We start from the raw sequence: 24916 nt of genomic DNA on the forward strand, positions 1-24916 counted from the left end.
AGCCAAGTTGCCTCTCTTGATTAATACGGGAAGAACTGGAAACCAGGGAGCAAGGCTTGCTTTTTTTTTTTCCCACCTCCATTGATAACAAGAGTTACAAAATTGGGCTGGAGAGATGGCTCAGTGGTTAAAATGGAGCACTGGCTGTTCTTTCAGGGGTCCTGAGTTCAATTCCCAGCAACCACATGGTGGCTCAAAACCATCTGTAATGAGATCTGGCGCCCTCTTCTGACATGCAGGCATACATGCAGGCAGAACACTATGCATAATAAATAAATAAATCTTAAAAAAAAAAAGAGAGAGAGAGAAAAAAAAGTTACAAATTTGCAGCTTGGAGGAGCCTGCTTCACAGGCCAGCATATTCAAGGCTATCGAAATCACAATGATTGTCTTCAGAAGAATATCTGAGTTATAGGAACATCATTTACCTTGTTCTGTAGAAGCTGAGGAAGGGCCCAGGCATTTCTGTGTTCCTTCCCACATCTGTTGACATTCCAAATTCCCTTTTTGAGGAATATCAACATGGGTTGTTTCCATCTTCATGTCAAATTCATTGTATCCTCACTTAACCTTATTGAAACGCCAACACAAACAAAAGAACTTCACCGCCCTTAAGTCATCCAGATGCCAGCACTATTGAGTTCAGACAAAGGATCTGTCCTGGGTTCTCAACAGTCGACATCTCATTTTATACTCAAGTGACAGAAGGCAAGAGAGTTCTCCAGGGCTCCCTTCATATGAGCACTAATCTGTGAGGCTCTATCTCGTTACCTCAACGGCCTATCCTTCAAGAACAAGCCTAGTAGATGATTTAAACATGACAATGGGAGCTGGGTGATGGTGGCACACGCCTTTTAATACCAGCACCAGGGAGGCAGAGGCAGGTGGATCTCTGATTTTGAGACCAACTTGTAAGGGTGTAGTTTGCCACACAGACTATTACGGGCAGTTAGGGCTGACACTATAATACAGAATAATTCATCATTTAGGCTTTAGTCCAGACATCGACTTGATCATTTATTGTCTGCCAGTTTCAACTAATGACTTAGGGTCAAATGACAGCTAAATCTGTCTTCAACGAACTTGACTTTTGTCTTGATCATGCTCCATCAAAACAATGCAATTAGCTCTGTTCTTCGTACTTCTCAGTAAAGTCTCACCTGCAGAGAACACAGGTTGCTCTGGTTTAGGGCTTATTGCTTGGACTTTATGGCCTTTAACTTGTGTCACAGAGGAGTTGATTTGTGTTTCTTTGGCGACTTTATCCGTCCCTCAGTGTTCCCGGGAGTTTTGCCACTATTTCACTTGCCACTTTCATTTTACCTGGGACCCCAGTCCTTTAGGGTTAGTACGCCTGGCTCTCCAGGAGAAGGAAAGGCGCCAAGCACAAGACCCGCGGCGCCCGTCCCCGGTCCCTCCTGGTGTCACCAAGGTTTGTTGACATCCCAATTCACCGAAGATCGACATGTGAGGTCACACAGCAGCCCTTTTTTCGAGAAGCTAGTGCGCAGCCGCACGTCGTAATGGGATAAAGGATGCGCCTACGGGTGTAGTACTGACTTAACACAGGGTGGAAAGATGGACCTCCTCTGAGGCGGTCCGAATCAGGCACTGCGCAGGCGCGCGGATTTAGTGAGAGGCGCAGGCGCACGTGTGACGTCACGGCGGGCATCCGGGGGCCGAGGGGTGCGGGAGTCCGGCAGCTCGGGGCTGCGGGTACTGGAGATTGTGCAGCGGCTCCGACGCCATGTTCGGCTCCAGTCGCGGCGGCGTGCGTGGCGGGCAGGATCAGTTTAACTGGGAGGATGTGAAGACCGACAAGCAGAGGGAGAACTACCTAGGCAACTCGTTGATGGCGCCAGTGGGCCGCTGGCAGAAGGGCCGCGACCTCACCTGGTACGCGAAGGACCGCGCGCCGTGTGCCGGCCCGAGCCGTGAGGAAGAGCTGGCGGCTGTGCGTGAGGCGGAGCGCGAGGCGCTGCTAGCCGCACTGTGAGTGCCTGGGCTGCGGGGCGACTGCGAGCTCCGGGGAGGAATCTGGGTGGCCCCGGGGCGGGGCTAGATGTGGGCAGGGCAGGGGCGGAAGGCCACGGGGCGCATGCCCCTTGACGTGCAACCCTCGACCCTCGCAGCGGTTACAAGAACGTGAGGAAACAGCCCACCGGCCTGAGCAAGGAGGTGAGTCTGGGCTGCGGGTTCGGGGTCCGCAGGGCGGGCGGGGCTCCATCTGTACCGGCCTAGAACTCCACCCCCTCCGCCCCTTTCCTCAGGACTTCGTGGAGATCTGCAAACGGGAAGGAGGTGACCCTGAAGAGAAGGGCGTGGACCGGCTGCTGGGTCTGGGCAGCGCCAGGTGCGGCGGGTTGGGGAAAAGGGGGCAAGACTGGGCGGTGGTCCAGAACTGTCCTCACCGCTCTGTCTTCTGCAGTGGCTCCGCAGGCCGTGTGGCACTATCCCGGGAAGACAAAGAGGCTGCCAAGCTCGGGCTGTCAGTGTTCACGGTAAACCCTGTAAATTCCAATCCTGGGCTTGGGGGTGTCTGGGGAGGTGTGGGGTGGGACTCCCTGGGTGCTGGGTGTCCCTCCCCACAGCTGCGCTTCTCATATAGCACCACCGCGTGGACAGCGAAGGCCCAAGCACCGCCCCATCTGCTGCCAGGAAGAAGCCTCGTGCTGAGGACAAGGCTGAACTGGAGTGAGTCTGAGTGCCTGTTCTACCTGTGTTATGCACTGATGAGTTTCTTGCTGGCATCCTATGTGAGCTGTGCCAAGCGTGGGTATGGGGACACTTCAGAAACAGTGTACTCACAGAAGAGAATGATGTCCAGACCCATAGGTGTCGTACTGGGAGGCTGAGCATTGGGTCATTTTTTGAAGGAGTCAAGCATCCTTAGTTCTTTTGGCTTTACTGAAATTGTTGGGCCTCCACCTTCAGGCTGGATATGCCTGTCCATTCAGATGCCCAGGAACCTGAAAGTGGGATGGAGTTTCAGTAGCTGCCATTGGTGATCCAACAGGCAGGTGCCACTCAGACAGGGCCCTGATGCCGGCCAGTTTGATGGAAGGTGGAGCAGTTAAAGTGTGATGCTAGGAACGGTGGTGCTTTTCTTTTAATCCTAGCACTTGGTGGACGGAGAGGCAGGCTGACCTCTTGAGAGTTCCCGCCAGCTGGCTTCCAGGCCTTGGGGATTTAGCTGTGTGTGACTGTCTGGTTACTTCTACTTTTGTGACAACTCAACTTTGTACTTACGTAAAATAGAGAGTTCCAGATCAGACAAGGCTTTATAGTGAGAAGCTGGCTCTCCCCAAGGGGGGAGGGGCGCGGGCGCATAGGTTGGCAACATTCCAAAGGGAAGCTTAGCCTTGTGGATTGGATGCGGAGCCTAATATTAGGCTCACTTACCAATATAAACTCACAACATGTAGACATTATCAGTGTACAGTGCTATGGTACAGACCCTGCGCTATCCTATCCTTGCCTTGCCCTCAGCTTTCAGCTGCTATACTCCAGTTCTTCACACTTAGACCCTTTATGTTCTTTCTTACAGTACAGAGAGCCATAAAAAAAGCAAGAAAGAAAAAAAGAAAAAGAAGAAGAAACACAAGAAACACAAGAAGAAGAAAGACAAAGAACACAAAAGGGAGACTGACAGCTGCCCATCTTCTCCCTCTCCTGCTCGGTAGGCTAGGCCCAACTCTATTTGGGGGGGCACTAAGGAAGTGGGGGGAGAGCTGGCCAGGCCTGTTGGGATCCTTGGCAAAGTGAGAGACGCTTCAAGTGTCTGGTTGTCCTTGTCTTCCTAGGCCCAGACACCAGAGACATGATTCTGACATCTCCCCCTGCTCTAAGAGGAAGCGGGGACATAGCCAGGACAGTGGAAGGAGCCCATCTCGCAGACGACAAGACAGAGGCTCTGATGACTGAGAATTGGCTAGACCAAAGGACACCAGAGCCCTGGTTGCCCTGAGCTGGGACCCTGCCCATCACCAAGCTCTGTGGGGTCTATAAAGAGTAGTCGTTGGATGCTAAGCGGCTACCAGCCCCCTTCCTACTTGCCCAAACTAACCAAGTCACATCCCTATCTGGGATAAGGCAGGTGGCTACTCCCTGGTAGGATTCTGAGCCAAGCTTGCTGGACCTTGGGATATCTATCTTGTCATTTGGAGGCAGCTTGTGGCAACAACTCCAGGTTGCTGAGGAGTAGGTCCTGGGTGACCAGAGTCTAGCGATTCTGAGGGTAGTGCCCTTGCTTGCCCCCATGCCAAGGAAGATATAATTTCCCAGTAGACTAAGGTCAGACTCCTGTCTCTGCTGCCACAGTCCAGGCTCTTGAGGTTTAGGAGTGTGTCTGTGTGTACATCTGGTTACTTCTACTTTTTGTATCAACCCACTTTGTACATAAGTAAATGTATTTTAAAAGTAGAGTGTATCATCTCACTGAGGGCAGGCAGGTTAGGCTGGGAGCCTGTGGCCCCAGCATGGGGTATCCATCCAGTATGCCTGAGGACACTGGGTCTAGGAACCAGAATCCTGTGTTTGAGGCTGCCTTAAGACCATACAAATGGCCAAGAAGTTGGAAGAACAAACTTGTGAATATGAATGCATCTGCTGTCTGTCCAAGAGGTGCAATCTTGCTGGGAGAGTTCCTGCAGCAGGTTTGATTCATTTGATGCCTTTCGTCTCTGGTACCTTCATCTGAAATATGTAAATCTTGTCTGAGAGTTTATTTCTGCAGGAACTCCCCCAACACAGTTTGGTTCCTACCTAGGCAGAGACAGTGTTCAGCAGACAACAGCAATTTTAGAGCCTGTGTGAACATATGGGCAGACAGTAGAAATCGGGCTGAAATCTATATAGCAAGTTGTTCTCTTCTGACTGTAAAGCTATATTGGGTATGTGTACTGTTGGGCCGACCTCAAAGTGTTCTGAGACTCAAGCTGTGGCTTGTATGTTGACCTGTGTCCTGCAGGTGGCCACCTAAGCACGAGTGAAGATTAGTTATCTAAAACACCACTCAAAGGGGGCGAAGGTCTGTCCACTTAGGCAGAGGGCCCATTCATGATGGTAGACTTTGGATCTCCTAGTAGCCACACCCACCCAGAGATATGTACCACACCAAGACTGGCTGCCTACTAAAGGGACAGGAGGCACACCACACCTCAGTTGTCATAAAGCATGGAGGCTGGTAGTGACCCTGAGATGTGAGGGGAGCCAAGACACCCAGGTCTCACTGACTTCTACCATGACTCAGAGAGTACCTGCTTTCTCTCGCATTAAAAGGGCTCTCTCAGGAGGCAGCCTGGCAGTGGTGACACTGACACACAAGCCCATCAAATAGTTAAGAGACTTTATTCTAATAGCTATAATTACAGTGCTTGTCGAAATGAAAACTGAAAACAAGTATACAAAACAGTTGATTACTAATTGTGTATTGAAAGCAGTAAGAGGTTCCACAACACCAAATAAACCAGTTCTGAGATTTCCCCAAGATAAATTTAACAGCTCCAGCTTCTTCAGTGTTTATCAAAATACAAAAGAAAAAAGTAGAGGTCGTCTTTCGATGGCAAATCGGACCCTTGCAGGCTGAGGGAGAAAGCTACTTCACACATGGAGATGGGGGTGCTCCAGGATGTGGTCTGGAATGGATCGACCCTCCCAGCTTGCATGCGCTCCTGCTGGTGAGACCCAGGCCTCCTGCCAGCGCGTCCAAGTGGGCCCAAGAGTAAGCTGGGTATGTAGACTGCCACCTGGCCCAGCCGCACACCAAATAGAAGCCGGGCCCTGCACCCCACAATGGCTCCCAGCCCACCCCTAGGTGACCACGTGAGCACAAGTACAAGCACAATGCTATGGAATGCAGGTGACCCAAAGACAGGCGAGTCACGGGGGCTCTACTGTGACCATGCAGCGGATGGTGGTTTGTCCACCTTCTCTCCTGTTTCCACGGGGGAACAGGTGATCCAGTGGACTAGCATTCAGGCCATTACTGCAAAACCTACACTAGGCATAGTCTCCGTTCTGTGTGTTCAAGTGTTCTTGTCCTGTATTTTTTTTTTTTAACTATTTTAAAAAATGCACTGAGTTTGGGTAAAAACCAACCACCAAATGGATACTGACACCAGTCTACAGCCCAATGGCTCCCGGAGGCCAGGTGCCCCTACACCCAAATCCCTTCTCAGTACTGACAGTGAGTTGATTCTCTTTTTACAATAAAAAAGCTAAGTAATATTGCATAGGAGTACCAGAAACTGCCTCAGTGGAAACAGAAACTATTTACATTAAATAAAAACCTGGCTGCAGGCTGCGTCTGCACATGTACAGCACGGTGCGATGCACACTGTGACCAACCCATGGAGACAGCTTCTGGCACTCAGGACCACAGAGTCGCACGTTTGCCACATGAGAGGAAAGCGGAGGGCGGAGAAGAGGAAGTGAGGGGGGGAAGGGGTCTGGTTCACTTCTGGTTCCGGAGCTGATTGGACAGCCAGTCTAGTCCTTCATAGAGCCCGTCCCCGCTGGTGGCACAGGTGGCCTGAATGTACCAGTTCCTGTGGCGTAGAGAGTGTAGCCCCAGCTTGTCTGTGATTTCGGCCGCATTCATGGCATTGGGAAGGTCCTGAGGGAAAGGAGGAATTAGTGGCAGGGACTCACAGCAGTCAGTCACCCAGGGCATCCTCTCACCCACCCTCTCTCTTCCCTGACACAGGCTCTCCATCAGGGAAGGAACTTGCTGGTGCCTACCTGCTTATTGGCAAACACCAAGAGAACGGCATCCCGGAGCTCATCTTCAGCTAGCATCCTCATGAGCTCTTCACGGGCCTCATTCACACGCTCTCTATCATTGCTGTCCACTACGAAGATCAAGCCTGCAACACAGCTACATTACTGCACATACCAAACACCCCCTTCACCTGATCCACCCACAGGCCAGGGATCCAGTCCTCCCACCGGCTATGATACTTAGTGTGGCACTATGCCCTGAGACTGGCAAGGCCATGAGGCTCAGCGAACAAGTGCATCCCTTTGAGGCAAACAAGAGGAATCCAGGAAAAGAACTGGCCCCTCACCTTGGGTGTTCTGGAAGTAGTGGCGCCACAGTGGCCGGATCTTGTCCTGGCCGCCCACATCCCACACAGTGAAGCTGATATTCTTGTACTCAACTGTCTCCACGTTGAAACCTGAGGGCAAGGTTATAGCTGAGTGCCCTCTGTATTCCAGAACCCCAAACCCAACCCCCACCCTGGTCCTGGCCCAACTTCTCACCAATGGTGGGAATGGTGGTCACAATTTCACCCAGCTTCAGTTTGTATAGAATTGTTGTCTTCCCTGCAGCATCCAGGCCCACCATGAGAATGCGCATTTCTTTTTTGCCAAAAAGGCCCTTGAAGAGGTTTGCAAAGATATTCCCCATGCTTGTGGACAGGTGGAAGCAATACTGGCCAGAGACCTGAGGAAGCAAGTTGTTACAGTCCTGTTATGTGCTGCCAGTTTAGGCCCTGGGGCAGGACAGAGACACACCTACCCAGGAGTCTCCCACCCCACACCTCCCATCAACCCTCCTGAGAAATCTCATGGGGGAGGGGAGAAAATGAACTTTGTCCACCAGATAGATGTCCTAGGTCATCTAAAGGCCATATACTAGCCTAGGAAGGCACAGATATCAGAACAACCCCTTGTTTCCCAAGTCTGTTCACTTATCCGAACATCTAACTAGAGCTGTGCACACTCACACTTGGGAGCTGGCATGCTTGCTCTCCAAAAAGAGTGCTTTGAGAGATACATGAGGCCTCTTACAGTCTAACAGAGTTCTTGACAAGATCGGAAAGAACCACCTTACATCTCTTACTTCAAAGTGTCAAAAGTACTACAAATTACTAGAGAGTTGGTCACACTCTAGGCTCAATATTACAGGCTGTATATTTCATCACCCCTTGGTGACAGCAGGACAAGCCCAGAAAGACTGCGGTGTCATCCAGGTCATGGGAGACAGTTGTTAAGGCAATGTTCTATCCATCTCAAGCAGCCCAAGAAGGTAGAGACTGAAACAGTAAAATGATGGCAAAACATTCCTTTGAAGACCTATATAAAAGGATGCTCTATGAGGACAGGCAAATGTGAGAATGTGTTGCTGCAAGGGCATGTATACATTCAGTAGGGCCCACTGGCAAAAAAGAAACACTAGGGGTGCCAATCAAGTAAGCTGGCACGAATGTACCAGAGCCTATCAGATGTTAAGGGCTTCTGCAAAGGATAGTAAGGCTTCCAGGGCTCTGGTCTCATCATCTGGTGGCCACTTTTATTCTTCACTTGTTTTTCATTCAAATGTATTTTACTGCTTTCTTAAACGCTGATTGTTAGCTCCTAATAAATAGTAAAAGCAAATAGAAGGCCATGGAGCCTTCAGAAAGAGATACGTCTATGCTAACCACAAGAAAATGAACAAGCATGGTGTAAGACAGGATGACAACACTTCTCTATATATTGTCTGTCTGTGCTACTATAACAGAACATCACAAGCTGGGTAACTTAGTAACAACGTATGAGTTGGACACCTTAAATCACGGCCTGGCAAGTTAAATGTTTGGCTCTAAGATATAGCCTTCAGCTGTATACGCCAGAAAGGAATGGCATGGGTCTTATATGGTAAAGCAAATGTGAACCTATTTTCAAAGCCCATTTCATTACAGTCCTTATCCATTCTTGGGAGTGGAACTTTAAGAACCAAACACCTGCCCAACAGAGAGGTTCCATTTCCTATATACAAACTTCAGGGTATATTAAAAATGAAGGCTTCCGCCGGGTGGTAATGGTACACACCTTTAATCCCAGCACTCAGGAAGCAGAAGCAGGTGGATCTCTCTAAATTCGAGGCCAGCCTGGTTTACAAGAGCTAGTTCCAGGACAGGTTCCAAAGCTGCAGAGAAACCCTGTCTTGAAAAACCAAAAAGGGGAAAAAAAAAAAAAAAGGCTCCCAGAAAGAATAATTAAAAAAATATATAAACAAACATAAGACACAAGAAGATGGCTGTAATTCAAATATTTGGGAGGCAGAGGCAGGAGGACAGAAAGGGACAGAAAGTACGAGGCTAGAACATCTAGTGAGATTGTCAAAGAAAAAAAGAAGAAAAATCTGGGCATGTTGAGTCACGCCTGTAATCCCAGCACTAGGCTGAAAAGCTGGCAGATTTCAAGTTTGAAGCCCGCCTGAACTAGTGTGAGACCTTGCTTTACAAAAACTGAAAAAATGAAACCAATGGCCAAGAAGAGAGAGGGGTTGGGGGGACAGGAAGACAAGATAGGAGAGTGGAAGGAAGTGAGAAGAAAAGACAGATGGACAAGACAGATTGACAAAACTACAGAGAGAAGATTCTTAGCTAGGAGGAACACATGCCCTAAGAGCTGAGGCCTGCTGCCAAAACACTCTGGCAATGCAGTATTGGTGGGAGGATAACTCTCAGGCAATACTCTTTAAAAATTCTGAGATTATGGCTCTTGACCTTTAACTGCTATCAATTACAGATAGGGAAGAAAAACTAATTTCAACATGGCAAAGCGTCCCTGAGAATTCAAACCAGGCAGAAGGAGCCCAAGATGAATTAAGAAGAGAGTCACTAGTTGCCATAGAGCAGGGAGCACATCACTTAGCTGTTTCTATCAGGAGGTCTGGTGATGTTGGGGAATTGGGAGAGCGAACAAGTACAGGCAAAAATCTAAGGAGGCAACACACAATTTACTTTAAGCAAAAAAGCCCTACAGAAGCAGATGGCTAACTACTTGTCCATGCAAAAAATTCCACCTTCTAGCCAGATGGTGGTGGTGCACGCCTCTAATTCCAGCTGAGATAGGCAGACCTCTGTAAGTTCAAGGCCAGCCTGGTCTACAAAGTGAGTTCCAGGACAACCAGGACTGTTAGAAAGAGAAACTCCACCTCAAACAACAATCACAAAAAAATTCCACCTTCCTTCCAAATCACAAGTGATTATCAATGGAGAAACAGTGGTGCCCAGGGTGTGCATGGGAGGCTGGTGAGGCAGATGGAGTATATAAGACAGTTCTTTATGTTCAGGTGCTATGTAGAAACCAATAGTATCTGCTATATGTGATAGTGCTCACCTATGATTCCAGCACATGTAAGGTTGAGGCAGAGTTCAAGAATAATCAATCTTTGGTAATAAATAGTGGGATGGCTAGTCAAGGCTAAGCTGAACTACATAAGACCTTGTCTCAAAAAGAAACACCTCCCCCAAACAACAACAAAACCCACAAGAACACAGAGGGGAGGGGTATCCGTACTCTTAATTAAGTCCCTACAGTAGCAGGCAGACACCCTGAATAACTGATTCCAGTGGCAGGGATCTCAGCCAAGTTTGATTGCACAGATGCATGACTGCCTCACTGTCCATGACTACTGGCAATCCAGTGCTGCTTTCTTACACGTGATCTGGCATGGTCCACAGCTGGCTGACTGTGCTCTGCCTAACCTGCCTTTTCTACAGATGAGCTATGGAAACAACAGCAAACATTTTCCTTTTTTCTTTCTAACAAGAATCACCGAAGGGAAAAGCAGTCACACAATTCAATGATGAGATGAGCTCCTGATTTAAGACACTCAACAAACAAGCATGTAGATCCATCCCCACCCCCCCACAGCAGCCTTATCAGCACTTATGCATGCATCAGCATTCTTAGTGTCCTCGTGACGCCACATCTACAGCTTTTAGAACAAACCCAAAACCAAGAAAGCACCCACAGAGGGAAAAGCACAGTGGCTACATGGGCCAATCACCACAAGGGGCTCTGGGCACAGGCCCTCACTGCGTGTGCACAGGCAAGATCCTGTCACCTTCCCTCTACAATCCCATGAACAAGCCAAACCTGCTTTTCAAGTTCCTCTGCATTACTCCATTAGCAGGCAGTGAAAACAGACTTCCCAGAGAGCTCTTGCTGGTTTATTCTACCTCTCAAGTCACCAAAGCGACTGGCTTAGGAAGGCAGACACACAACCACCAAATTGGAAAGGGATCAAGAAAGTTCATTCTTTAGGGAGGAGAGGACAGTGGCAACCACACTCCCCACACCGCTCTATCAGTAACAGGGCCTTCCTGGCCTCTTGAATGCAGGTGAGAAAACAGGAGTGAGTCCACACCTACTCCACGACGACGAATGAATGCAACCTGACTGGTTTGGCAGCCAGGAGGGTCCACCATCCTCACCAGACTTAGGGAGGCCCAAGCACAAGTCAGACAATCTCTAAACCAGATTGTGTAGGCTTTGCAACTGTTGACACTATTTCTCTGGGCTGCACAATGTTCTTTCCTGAAAAGGACTCATACTACCTGAATGAAAAGTTGGTGACATTTTCAAAGTCAGTTCCTTTTAGGGAGCTAGATAGAGGGCTCAGTGGGTATATTTACCACTGTTGCAGGACACCAATTCCATTCCCAACACCCACATGACAGATTACAACTGTTCTTAACTCTAGTTCCAGATGTGGAACCCTCTTCTGGTCTCTGCAGGCACTGTGCAATACATGTAGGCAAAACATACTTTTTTTTTTTTTTTTAAAGAAAAGGACAAGATCTCTCACTGACCCTGGAGCACACTAATTCAGCTGGAATGGCTTAGTTACAAAGTTCTTGGGTAATAAACATTTCCTGACTTAGTCAACTCCTTAGTTTCTCCCTGCTTTAAGACAAATTTACACGCCTTTAATCCCAGCACTTGGGAGGCAGAGGCAGGCGGATCTCTGTGAGTTCGAGACCAGCCTGGTCTACAAGAGCTAGTTCCAGGACAGGCTCCAAAACCACAGAGAAACCCTGTCTCGAAAAAAAACAAAAACAAAAACAAAAACAAACAAACAAACAAAAAGACAAATTCACTGCAGAATAAATTACATATATTTAGCTTGGCATGGTGGCATATATCTTTCATCTTAGCACTTGGGAATCAGAGGCAGGAGGATCTCTATAAGCTCAAGGCTAGCTAGCCTGGTTTACTTAGTGAGCTCCGCCGGGCGGTGGTGGCGCACGCCTTTAATCCCAGCACTCGGGAGGCAGAGGCAGGCGGATCTCTGTGAGTTCGAGACCATCCGGGTCTACAAGAGCTAGTTCCAGGACAGGAACCAAAGCCACAGAGAAACCCTGTCTTGAAAAACCAAAAAAAAAAAAAAAAAAAAAAAAAAGTCTACTTAGTGAGCTCCAAGGCAGTCAATGCTACACAGTGAGATTCTGTCTCAAAATTAATTACATATGTTCAACCACACAGATCAATATTGTATACTCAGCTGTCATATGAGGAAAATTACCAAATCTTGAAATTTTGAAAGAACCTGAACACACTATAGAACACTTTTTAACTAAAGTTTTTAGTAATGGCCGGGCGGTGGTGGCGCACGCCTTTAATCCCAGCACTCGGGAGGCGGAGGCAGGCGGATCTCTGTGAGTTCGAGACCATCCGGGTCTACAAGAGCTAGTTCCAGGACAGGCTCCAAAGCCACAGAGAAACCCTGTCTCGAAAAACAAAAAACAAAACAAAACAACAACAACAAAAAAGTTTTTAGTAATGAATACCAGTATTCCAACAATGACAAAATCAGATACACGAAAACCTGAACCAAAACTGGATGCCTGTAACAAAAAGCAGGCTTCTTTAGTGTCATATGCAATATGGCCAAATGTTAACATCTGTGTATAGTGCTTTCTGTACATCAACGGGGATTGAGTATTTCTGTTTCTAAAGCCTCAGGTCTTCCCATTCCCCTCAGTAAAACATTTCAGGCAGGCTTGTGTGTAGGTCTAGTATGTTCATACAATCCAATACTGTTCTACATTTTGTCATTATTTCATAAAGTTTGCTTAAGAGGAAAACCGAATGTGCTGATACTAGGACAGGCAGGCACTCCTTTAAGGGCAAAACTGTGACTCAATAGCATGTGCCAGGACAGGAGCTGGAACACATGCCTGTTCTGCACACTGCCTCCCTGAAGCTTCTTGTCTTCTGAGTTAAGGGAAGGGGAAACCCACCTGGTCTGATGTGGATAGTTGGGGTGATGAGTGAAAATGAAGTTAGACCCACATTCATGCAAATCTCTCTGAGCTGAGTTTTTGAACTATAGTAACAAGGACACTAAACCTTGTCTTTATGTCGCTTATCCCTTTATTCTACTTTTAAGCATTACCATTTCTTAACATAACTACTCTCAAAATATGCCATCAAACATTCACAGCCACATTAACTCTATATATTAGCAGTTCTAAGCAAATACTAACAACTGGGCTACCACATGGCCTGTAACTAGAGCTACAATAAGGAATTTATGAAATACCATTTTTGGAACTTGTAAAGGCTCCAATGGGGAAACATCTTGCCATGTATCTTTGCACATGTTCTTATAGCAGATTGTTGTTCTTTGTGTCTTGTCTTCCTCTCAGCAACTAATACTGACTTGTAACTAGGAGTTGGGGCTTCCAGAATAAAATCCACATTTTCTGGACTTTCCTGCAGCACTGTATGCTCAAAGCACCTACCCAGGAGTAACAGAATCCACACCCTAACATAGGAGTTCAACCTGTAGGTCAAGATCCCTTTAGGGGTCTTATACCAGATATCTTGCTTATCAGATATTTATAATTCAAAACAGTAGCAAAATTACAGTTATGAAGTAGCAACAAAATAATGTTATGGTTGGGGGGTCACCACAACACGAGGAACAGTATAGTATTAAAGGGTCCACCATTAGGAAGGTTGAGAACCACTGCCTAACATATACTGCTACCATATTTCTACTTTGGCAGGGGTATTTATCTCATTGGAAAAACTCCAAAACTTGGAAACAGCTCAGCAGCAGAGCATTAGGTTTGCTCCCCCAAACTTTAGACAAAACAAAGCAAGAAACAGAAACAAGCACCATCCCAGAAACACATCTAAAATGGTAGAAAGTACAGTACCAGGACAACACAAGATGCAAGTGAAACCAGCATGACTGAAGTCAGGAGACAAGGTTCAGTCCAGCCCTCCCTAGTGACCCTGCAGCCACTGTTCTGACTAGCAGTCTTCATACCTTAGCCTACTCAACATGGCCACAAGACTACCAGCCTGGGATCAGTCTGGTGCTTCCAGGGAAGACCCCACCCTGACTCTTAGTAAGGTCCAGACCCTAGCTAGCCCTTTACGCCTCATCCTTCTTGAGCATGTGGATGGACCATGCACTTGTTTACAGGAGACAGTACCTGTAGACTGGAACTGAGGGGAAATGACCCAAGATCATACCCTGATCTCCTACCTTGAGATCCACAGAGGACTTATTGTTAATATGCACTTTCTCAAACCACTGAGGGCTCCTGCTGAAGCAATGAGCCTGAGCCTCAGGGTGGCTGTGGCTTCTCCATGGCACCCTGCTCCTCTGTTCCTCACAGAGGGCAGAATAGACACAAATACAAGACAAATATCACACCCAAATTAAATATCACCACTCCTGTGCTCAGGAGGAGCAGAAGGACCCGGAAGAGCTGGTAACCAGGACTCCAATTTCTGTTGCAAGGCAAATCAAAATAATGCAACAACCATACCAACTTATCTCTTTCTTTATGAGCTCCCTACCCCCAATACTAAGGCACAAACGAATGAACACACATTCTCCATCCCCCTCCCCCCCCAGGCTTTTTTCATACTGAAGAAAAAGGGAACTGGAACAACCAAAAGCTAGTTTATGGTGCTTTCTTAAAACAAGCTCTTCCTCAAATCAGCTACAGTGGGCAGGGCACTCTTCTACTAAAACTCAACTTTAATGCTCTGTCTAGCCCTACTTCAGACAAAGAGGCTGATTGCTACTGGGGAATGTATTAAGTAAGTCAATCTTCAAAACTTGACTTCTGGTGCCATGATGGCTCAAATCTGTAACCCTAGCACTCTGGAAACGGAGGTAGGACTGTGCTGAGTTTCAGGGACAGCCTGGGCTATAGCTTGAGATAGTCTCATGACAACAAAAATGAGGGCTAGGGATAGCTCAGCTGTCAAATACTACTCTTGCAGAGGGCCAGAGTTCAATTCCCAGCACTTATGTCAGGTCGCTTACAACTGTCTGTAATACAGCTCCAGAAGCTTCTGATACACCTCCACCTGCTTCAACATTCCACTCACACACATACACACAATTAAAAAATTAAAAACATTAACAAAATGTATTTTTTATTAAAACAAAAACCTTTATTTCTACCTTCAGGGAACTTTGATTCAGAGGGTAGGGAGTGCCCTGCCCTTCTTCTGAACACTTGTTCTTCAGGAGGAAACAAAAGAATGAAGTGTACAGGAAGGCTGAGCTGTCACTAGGCTCCCTCAGCTTGACTGTAGTCTTACCCCACCCAGCTGGAGTGAGGCACACACATAGGACAAAGACCACATCCCCCAGGTCCACTGTTCTCACTTAGCCAGGCACTGCTGACCACACGCTACTCAACTTCTATTTCTCCACTATCCCGACGTCAGAAAAGCTTTTCTCTGAAACACATACCTGTTGATGCCTCCTTGCCTTAGTTTTCAGTCCTCCCCTCATGTGACCAGCACCTAGTGCATTCTCTAACAATTGGCCCCATTCTCTGGGTAAGGATCCTCCATGTTGTCATATCCAGCTTTTCCACCAAAATCTCCCTCCTCCCCAAATTTCCACCCAGTTCTTCAGACTCAAACCATGGAGACTTGCTACTACCCCGAACTAACTCAACAACTGAACTGATCAGGTGGCTAAGTGACACCAGTGATGTTAGGACCCTCATCCCTCACATTCAGTAGCCATGAGACTGTTTGGTACCCACTACACCCTCATCTTTTTTTTTTTTTTTTTTAGTTTTTCAAGACAGGGTTTCTCTGTAGCTTTGGAGCCTGTCCTGAAACTAGCTCTCGTAGACCAGGCTGGCCTCAAACTCACAGAGATCCGCCTGCCTCTGCCTCCCGAGTGCTGGGATTAAAGGCGTGCACCACCACCGCCTGGCTCCCACCACACCCTTTAATTCACTAAATTTGTCGTCTGGAAATGAAGCCAATAGACAACCTGACATTTGCACAAGACTGAAGATCCCCATGAGTCTGCCTCAACAATGACATCACAGGGATACAAAGGGAAGTTAATATCTAGTGAAACTAAGCTTTAATGCTAGGCCCAGCCATTCTTATACACAGGACAAAGGGAGGTGGCTAGCTACTGAGGTACTAAATGCCAAGCACAGTAATCTCAAGGGCATGCCACCTCAAAGACTTAACTTTTTTCCTGAATGGAGAACAGCTTTTTGTGAGGCGCTGAACAAAATTCACTGCCCTTGACTTATAAGGTGGTTAAAGCTGGGGTTCCTGGAAGACTTGGAACATCTGTTAAAATTATGCCAAAGAACTGCTTTATCTTTCTGTGATCAAGCTTAGGCTATCACAGAGGGATTTTCCAACTACACGAAAACCACACAAGTGGCTAAGTGCCAGAGAGCATTGCCTTCCTCCTGAGAGAACCAAAGGGTTCCTACAGATTTGAAAATATCCTTTCTGAGGACTGCAAAGCTGCTCCAGAGACCAGGACCACTCTCTCTAGTCCTACCCTCCCACACTGCTCCCTCTAGTTTCCAAACTCAGAGTCCATTTACCCAGCTCAGAGCCCTTGTGTCAGTTGTCCTGGGCTACTAAGAGGCCTCTAGTACCTGCCTCAAACTTGCCAAACTTTTTCTATCACATCTCTGCATAAATAACACCTGTGAGATGACATTTCTGCCTCCTTGGATAAGCCCCAGGGTCCTGCCATATCACTCTAGGAGTGTCAGGATGAACACAAGAACATGCATGGCAAGTAGCTTTGTGTCCGTCCAATGCTAAGGTCACCTCCTCCACTAGACCCCTCACAGGTGATTCCTTATTAGAGAGAAAGCAATGTTGTTGTTTTTTTCCTTTAAAAAAAAAAAGGGGGGGGGGGCTGGAGAGATGGCTCAGCGGTTAAGAGCACTGACTGCTCCTCCTGAGGACCCGGGTTCAAATCCCAGCGCCCACATGGCAGCTCACAACTGTCTGAAAATCCAGTTCCAGGGGATCTGACACCTTCACACCAATGCACATAAAATAAAGCTAAATAAACCGTAAAAAAATTAAAAAAAAAAAAAAAAGGTTTATCAAGGCTCTAGAACTGAAATAAAGATTACACACTAGCAGAGAGAATAATCCTAATGACTGTCAGGGAAACTACACAGTCAACAAGCAATGTTGCACTATTTTAAACTATGCTCAGTTGTGCATCTGTGTGAAAATCCCTACACCAGTAACATCTAGAGACTCAGGTGTGTAGAGACCTGGGAACTGAAGGCAAAACTATAGAGGAAGCAAGGTATGTATCAAACCTACCCCAAGAACTGCTAGCTCTAAGCACACATTTCAGCTGATCACCTCAGTCTGTCCAAAGTCTGATATGACCTTAACAGAAGACAACTGTTAAAAGCTGAAAATGCCAAGCAGAATTTCACCACCGAAGTCATTAGAAGATGAAATATTTTAAATACAAGCTGATGGACTCAAAGAAAAAGTGCATTCTTATCTACAGAACAGGAGGCTTCAGAGGAAAACACACTTTAGGCCATCTAGCACTCTTCACTCTCCTTCTTCAGCAATGAGCCTCACCAAAATCTAAAAACCCTTTTCTTGGCCACAAGCACCTAAATCATACCAACAGAACTTAGAAGGAGGGGAGAGAAAGAAAGGAAAACTTGTCAGAGGACACCTACAGATCTGGGCCACAAACTTCCCTGTTTCAGTATATGACATTGAAAAATAAAAAAAAATAAAAAAATAAAAAAAAAAGAAAGAAAAAAAGTATGGGGGAGTTCAAGACATGGTTTCTCTGTAAAGCAGTCCTAGCTGTCCTAGAACTAACTCTGTAGACCAGGCTGGCCTCAAACTCACAGAGATCTGCCTGCCTCTGCCTCCCAAGTGCTGGGATTAAAGGTGTGTGCCACCACTGCCAGGCAGACAAAAATATTTCGACAACTGATACTAACAAAAAGTTATTGTTTAACACACAGTCATCAAGCACAAAGAGCCTTTTGGAAAGAGCTCTAGCTTGCTAGCATCCCTTTAACAGGTATACTTACCTTTATAGATAGATATTAAGAAGGTTTTCTATCACACACTTCTCACTTCCTGAAATGTGCAGCGATAATAACCAAGTCCCACTTTACTCATTCTATTCAGCAGCAATTCCCAGATTCTCAGAAATATGGTGAGCTGCTTGCCATATAAACGTAATCACCCCATCTGCTGTCTGTAAAAACATTCTGCCTAACATGGGGGCACACACCTGTAATCCCAGCAGGCTTTTATCTCCAGGGGCTGAGGCAGGAGCATCAAGTTTAGAGCAAAACTCTACTACACTGTTAAACTTTTCCCCATGAACAGTACCAATAAAATATAGGCCTAGCATCCTATTTTCTGTCAATTCCCCTTATCACTCAAAACTTTCCCTATTATCAGGGCCTGCAGGGAGTGATGCTCTTCCTAATTACCAATGTTGAATAATAATAAAAAAATAATCAGGAAACAGAATCAAATAAGAATGTAGTGGAGGCTGGGCCCTAAACAGTCTTACCACTTCTTTACATCTGACGCAGGACGGGTAGTGACCATCTAAAAGGTCCTCCTGGAAATAAAGAGCTTGGATGTGCCCACAATAACAAGTTTTCCAGCCAGGCCATTTGACCCACCTGGGAAGGCTGAGTTACCTTTCAGGACATTGACAAGCAACACCACAAGCTATTATTACCTGTATCTTCAATACTGGACACAAATCTCAGTGTGTAGTGACAACACTAATGTGCACACACACACACACCAGCTATCCTGTACTTCTCAGCAGGCAGTGTCAAATCTTTTCAATAGTAGATACAACACACACACACACACACACACACACACACGCAAAAGCGCTCTTAGTGTCAGATCTCAACACAAAGGAATTTTCCTATTTCGCTCCTCACCATCTCTGACAATTTCATGAAGATCAAAAGTCAAAGAAATTCATAAGAGGCAACAGGGACAGACCATGAATGCACTGCAACCTACAGCAGGCTGAGGTCTGATGGGCTCCTCAGTGCAAATGACATACAAAGGCCCTGTGATTAAGAGTAGATTTAAACCTGCACATCAAGCTGGGCAGTGGTGGCACACACCTTTAATCCCAGCACTCGGGAGACAGAGGCAGACAGATCTCTGAGTTTGAGACCAGCCTGGTCTACACAGAGAGAGAGAGAGTTCCAGGACAGCCAGGACTACACAGAGAAACCTTGTCTCAAAAAAACCCTGCATATCAAGGTAACATTTAATTCAAAGAACCTGAAAAACATTGACCCAACACTCTCAAACCATTCTTAACAAGCTATTGCATGAACCTGCACAACAAGTTTTTTCTCTTGGTTAGGCTGCCTGACACTGGGCCGCCATAGTTGCTACAGGCCTAATTTACCTTTACCTTAAAAAAGTTGTAGTTTGAAGCCTGCCTGATCCTGGGCAGAGGTAGCAACCCAGTGGAGCAAAGATTTTAAACACTCTCTCTACAAGGCACTATTGTGCAAGAGGCATAGTGGGCATCACAGCTACATGATTTACAATCAGAACTGTGTGTGAGGGGCACAGAACTAGTTACTGCTCCTTTCCTTTCAGGATGAGTAGACCGAGTATGAGTCAGCTGTTATTCACAGTTAAACCTTGTGTCTGTGCTGTGCTGGAGAGCCAAACCAAGGGCTTCACGCGGGCCAAGAAAAGCATTCTACCCCTAGCTCTTAAACCTTTTTGAAGTAGCAATTCTGCACATTTGCCTCACAAGCAAGAGAGCAGTGTGGTGATCTAGTGACTCGTGTTCAACAGATACCTAAGGATAAGTGATAGACAGTCCATTAAGAGAAACCTTTATGATGACAAGGAGACAATGCAGTTCCAACAATGTAGCTCACACATCTGTGACCGGCCCTTCCCACACTCAACTCTGGAGAAACAGAGAAACCAGGTAGTAACACTGTTCATCAAATCTCAGTCTAGGCCGTTAGCGACACTGCTACTGAAAGCTCAAAAGTGAGGACATTCCATGGTAGATGCTGTCGACACTGATTACAGAGGAAGGACATGGAACCAGCACCAAAGCACCACGGCATCCCAGCTTTCTTCTTTCTGACCCACACTGCAGGAAACACCAGAATCAGCCTGCAGGGAAAAGTGCTGACCACTAGATGTGAAACAAGAACAGCAACGGACTACTCCAACATTGGCTGTGGCACCAACTACTGGGCTCTCCGGTGACTGCCCCTTCCTTGCCTCGCAAAACAGCCACTTGTCGGAGGGAGAATTCCTCCTTGACGAGAGCTGATTCCCTGGCACTTAGGTACCATACAACGGCTCAGCGCCATCAGCTCCATTCAGTTCGGCATGGCATGACCACCCTGACTGGACAGTCGGACCGGGGTACTGGATCTGGCCTCTGTTAGCTGCAGATTGCTCAGGGACTGGAAGCAGACTGTCCCACGGCCAGGCTAAAGACTCCTCAACTCAGAAGGGCCCTTCTAACCCACCCAAAACAGCAGCAAGGGGGTCCGTCAAGAGGCGAAACGAGGCTCAATTCCTCCAGAGGCCACCAAGCCCCGGAGTGCAAACCTCAATGAAGATCTGGCCGGTGAAGTGTGGGGCCCAAATCACGGCTCACAGGGGGGCAGAGTGGGCACCCCGGGATCCCTTGAGATCCACATATGCGCTTGCTAGATCCCAGCACCGGGTTCAGCAGTCCCAGGCCCCTATCTACCTGCCCCATCCCGTCCCCTCCTAAAGCTCCGATCCTCCGGGCCGACGGGAACCGGGCTCGAGAAACAAGAGGAGGAAGACCTCGGTACCTGAGTGACCTTGACGCCGTCTCAGGGCCACCCAAGCCTCAGTTTCCCCCGCCCCAAGGCCCGTGCCGTCTCTGACGTCGCCGACCAGCCCTTCTAGCAGGAAGACCCCCGTAGCCGGGCTCCCGGGCCGCGGAACCTAGGAGAGGCGCTGAGAGGAACAGCAGGAAACCTGGCTTCCTGGAGAGGAGCCGGCGTCCAGGCCGGACTTCCGGGCTGCGGCCCGCGGCGGGCGGCCAGGCGTATGGGCCGCGGAGTGGGGGAGGGCCGAGCAGCCGTGGGCGACGCGGGACTGGGGGAGCCCCGATCCTCTGCCCGGCCTGTCGCCAGGTCCACTGGACACAGATCCCGGCCCGCCTGACCAGACCCGGCCCTTAGCAGCCTGCACTGAGCGCCCCTCGACGCCCACGATGGTCAGCCCGTGGCCTCCCCAGCCTCGGCCCCAGCGCTCCCCGCGCCTCACCTCCGCGGCGGCTGCTCCCAGCCAGGCGTTGGTTTCGCTCCCACAAGATGGCGGCGCTGACGGCAGCCACGTCAGCGCCTGCCGCGGGGCACGCCGGGGGAAGAGGGCGGGCACTCCTGAAGCCCCGCCCCTATATAAATGGCGCTTGCGCGTCCGCACCGGGTAGCCTTCATGGGGCGGAGCCAAAGTCGCTTTGCTTCCGGATCGCGGCGGGGACTAGCACACCGGCTCCCCGGACTAGAACGCGCAAGGGTGTGGTGTGTGGATTTCCGTGTCCAGCGACGCGTGCGCACGCGCGTCTTCCTGCGCAATTCCAGCCCATTCCGCGTATGCGGGGTTGAGGACATTAAGCGTTCTGTTATGGAGCGCCAAGGTCAGAGTGGGAAGGTCGTGTCAGCACCGAGGGGGTGTGATGTCCCTCTCAGAGGTCTCCAGAGTCTGATGTTTCAGCTGGCCCTGAGCACTGAAGATAATGATGTGACTGACGGGTGCTAAAGCGGAAAGAGGCGCAGACCAAGTGTCAGATACTCGCCATGTCTCTCCACTGGCTTTGGACCTTTGTGCACTCTCAGAGCTGACCCAGGGAACCAGAGTCTTGCGTGGGGTTAGCGCTGCCTGAGAGGGTACTCTAGGTTGCCCCTGATGTGGAGAGGGGACTCCTGGAGGGTGCAGGCGAGGAAGAGCCTGTTCCATCGCCCTGGGAAGCCTTCCCTGCCTGATCAGAAGCAGCAGCATTCTGCGTCTCCCCCATCTCTGCAGGACTCAGACCCAAGCTCTGTCCACCCTGTCCAGTTTTACCACCCCATTTGTTGTGAAGAGTCCCACAGGCAAGAGATGTTGAGGGACCTAGAGCTTTTTTTTTAATCATTATTATTATTTATTTTTGAATCTGTTGAGTTGGCAGGAGACAGTTCTGTTACCTGGGCCTAGATCAGTCACTCCTGTGTCCAGGCACAAGCTACCGGGCATCCTCACTGTTTTGGGCTACCCTTTTAAGTGCCACGTCTGTAAATTTCTATGGGGGTAGCTGCCTGTTCTTTCCCACCCTCAACACACAAGTATTCATGTAAAGCCTTGGGCGATGCTGGCTCTTCATGCCCTGGAGAAATTGCAGGATATCCCAGAGACCTGTGATCCCAGCCATATAAGCCTGTCACCCTGGTGGTGCATGTCTTTAATCCTACAACTCGGGTGGCAGAGGCGGGCTGATCTCTGTGAGTTTGAGGCCAGCCTGGTCTAGGAGAGCTAGTTCTAGGACAGTTAGGGCTGTGACACAGAGAAGCCTTTTCTGGGGGTGGGGGAACGAAAGGCCAATAGCGAGGCAGGAGCAAGGATAGGTGGGGCTAGCAGGCAGAGATTATAAATAGAAAGCGAGGGGAGGCTGGAGAGATGACTCAGTGGTTAAGAGCATTGTCTGCTCTTCCAAAGGTCCTGAATTCAATTCCCAGCAACCACATGGTGGCTCACAACCATCTGTAAAGAGGTCTGGTGCCCTCTTCTGGCCTGCAGACATGCACACAGACAGAATATTGTATACATAATAAATAAATAAATAAATAAATAAATAAATAAATATTTTTTTAAAAAAATAGAAAGCGAAATCTGGGAGGAGAGAAAAAAGAAGAGAAACAAGAGGAGGAGGACATCAGGGACCAGCCACCCAGCTACACAGCAAGCTACAGAGAAAGAAGTAAAGGTATACAGAAATAAAGATAAAAGCCCAGAGGAAAAAGGTAAAAAGGTTAACATAAGATAAGAAAAGCTGGCAAGAAGCAAGTCAAACTAAAACCAGGCATTCATAACTAAGAATAAGCCTCTGTGTGTGATTTACTTGGGCACTGGGTGGTGGGTCCCTCAAAAAGTCAAAAGAGTAAAACATCACAATAGTTACCAGCCAGGAACCAAATTCTCTTTCTGTTCCTAAAGAGACAAAATTGTGGCATAATAGAGATGGAGTGCTAGTCCCTCCATTTATCCTAATCTGACCACTGTACATTCTAGTCATGCCCAAAAACTTACCATGTACCCCATAACTAATTACTCGTGCCAGTTAAAAACTTAATAGCCACTGTAGACGAATTTGAAGTGGACCTTACTACTAAAACCTAGATAAGGTCAGGTTAAACATCCAGTGAAATTTTCATATTGCACATAAATTTTGTTGAATTGTATATTCACTAAGTGTATATATCTTTTTCAAGATTTATTTATTTTACTTTTGTATGTGAGTGCCTGCAAATATGTATGTATACCATGTGGGTGCCTGGTGCCCAAGGATGCCAGAAGAGGGGTCAGTTCCATTGGAACTGGGATTATTGGTGTTTATGAGCTGCCATGCAGGTGCTGGGAACCAAACTCAGGGCTTCTACAAGAGCATCAAGAAGTCTGATGCACAGAACCATCTCTCCAGCCCCAAGTGTGTATTAAAGAGGAAACTGTACTGAGGAGATGACTCACCCCTTAACAGTACATACTGCTCTCTCAGAGAACCCAAGGTCTGTCCCCAGCTCCCAGCTGCCTATAACTCCAATTCTGGGGGATCTGATGCCTCTGGCTTCCACATGCACCTGTGCGCACGCACACACACACACACACACACACACACACACACACAATTAAAAGGTATCCTTTAAAAAATGGAGTACAGACCTAAACAGAGAACTCTCAACAGAGGAATCTAAAATGGCTGAAAGACACTTAAGGAAATGCTCAAAATCCTTAGCCATCAGAGAAATGGAAATCAAAACAACTCTGAGATTCCATCTTACAATAGTCAGAATGGCCAAGATTTAAAACACTGATGACAACTTATGTTGGAGAGGATGTGGGGTAAAGGGAACACTCCTCCATTGCTGGTGGGAGTGCAAGCTGGTACAGCCTCTTTGAATATCAGTATGGTGATTTCTCAGAAAATTAGGAAATAACCTTCCTCAAGACCCAGTAATACTACTTTTGGGTATATATCCAAAGGATGCTCAATCGTACCACAAGGACATGTGCTCAACTATGTTCATAGTAGCATTGTTTGTCATAGCCAGAACCTGAAAACAACCTAAACGCCCCTTGACCGAAGAATGGATAAGGAAAATATGATACATTTACACAATGGAGTACTACTACACAGCAGAAAAAATAATGACATCTTGAAATTTGCAGGCAAATGAATGGATCTAGAAAACTCGTATTGAGTGAGGTAACCCAGACCCAAAAAGACAAATATCGTATGTACTCACTCATAAGTGGTTTTTAAACATAAGGCAAAGAAAACCAACCTACAAATCACAATCCCAGAGAATCTAGACAACAATAAGGACCCTAAGACATACATGGATCTAATCTACATGGGAAGTAGAAAAAGACAAGATCTCCTGAGTAAATTGGGAGCATGGGGACCATGGGAGAGGGTTGAAGGGGAGGGGAGAGGAGCAGAGAAAAATGTAGAGCTCAATAAAATCAATTTAAAAGGGTATTTTAAATTCTTTTTTATTTATTTATTATATATACTATATTCTGTCTGTATGTATGTCTGCAGGCCAGAAGAGGGCACCAGACCTTATTACAG

General features: G+C 47.5%; 2 protein-coding genes across 3 annotated transcripts; one reads left to right on the forward strand and one right to left on the reverse strand.

Moving 5' to 3' along the window:
* The first annotated feature begins 1664 nt into the window (after positions 1–1664).
* C7H1orf35 (chromosome 7 C1orf35 homolog) lies at positions 1665–5462 on the forward strand. The gene is made up of 7 exons (XM_057773883.1): positions 1665–1992; positions 2133–2178; positions 2271–2353; positions 2429–2501; positions 2609–2694; positions 3548–3679; positions 3804–5462. Exons 1-7 carry the CDS (start codon positions 1748–1750, stop codon positions 3922–3924), a joined length of 786 nt encoding a protein of 261 aa, XP_057629866.1. The 5' UTR covers positions 1665–1747; the 3' UTR covers positions 3925–5462.
* Positions 5334–21436, reverse strand: Arf1 (ADP ribosylation factor 1). Of its 2 annotated transcripts, none has more exons than XM_057773884.1 (5): positions 21355–21436; positions 7264–7447; positions 7068–7178; positions 6742–6866; positions 5334–6616 (listed from the first exon to the last, which is right to left on the reverse strand). In XM_057773884.1, the coding sequence occupies exons 2-5, from the start codon at positions 7409–7411 to the stop codon at positions 6455–6457; spliced, it is 546 nt and encodes a 181-aa protein (XP_057629867.1). In that variant the 5' UTR covers positions 7412–7447; positions 21355–21436; the 3' UTR covers positions 5334–6454. The 2 variants fall into 2 exon arrangements, with proteins under 2 accessions (XP_057629867.1, XP_057629868.1); XM_057773885.1 differs by lacking the exon at positions 21355–21436 and adding an exon at positions 20895–21276.
* Positions 21437–24916: the final 3480 nt, after the last annotated feature.

This window comes from Chionomys nivalis, chromosome 7, assembly GCF_950005125.1.
Source record: "Chionomys nivalis chromosome 7, mChiNiv1.1, whole genome shotgun sequence".
In the NCBI taxonomy this organism is placed as follows: domain Eukaryota; kingdom Metazoa; phylum Chordata; class Mammalia; order Rodentia; family Cricetidae; genus Chionomys; species Chionomys nivalis.

Coding starts and splice junctions, on each gene's coding strand:
- C7H1orf35 (XM_057773883.1), top strand. CDS start 1,748: ATGTTCGGCTCCAGTCGCGGCGGCGTGCGTGGCGGGCAGGATCAGTTT. Junction 2,179..2,270: donor CCACCGGCCTGAGCAAGGAG/GTGAGTCTGGGC, acceptor CCCTTTCCTCAG/GACTTCGTGGAGATCTGCAA. Junction 3,680..3,803: donor TCTTCTCCCTCTCCTGCTCG/GTAGGCTAGGCC, acceptor TTGTCTTCCTAG/GCCCAGACACCAGAGACATG.
- Arf1 (XM_057773884.1), bottom strand. CDS start 7,411: ATGGGGAATATCTTTGCAAACCTCTTCAAGGGCCTTTTTGGCAAAAAA. Junction 7,179..7,263: donor GACCACCATTCCCACCATTG/GTGAGAAGTTGG, acceptor CCTTGCCCTCAG/GTTTCAACGTGGAGACAGTT. Junction 6,617..6,741: donor TGGTGTTTGCCAATAAGCAG/GTAGGCACCAGC, acceptor CCTTTCCCTCAG/GACCTTCCCAATGCCATGAA.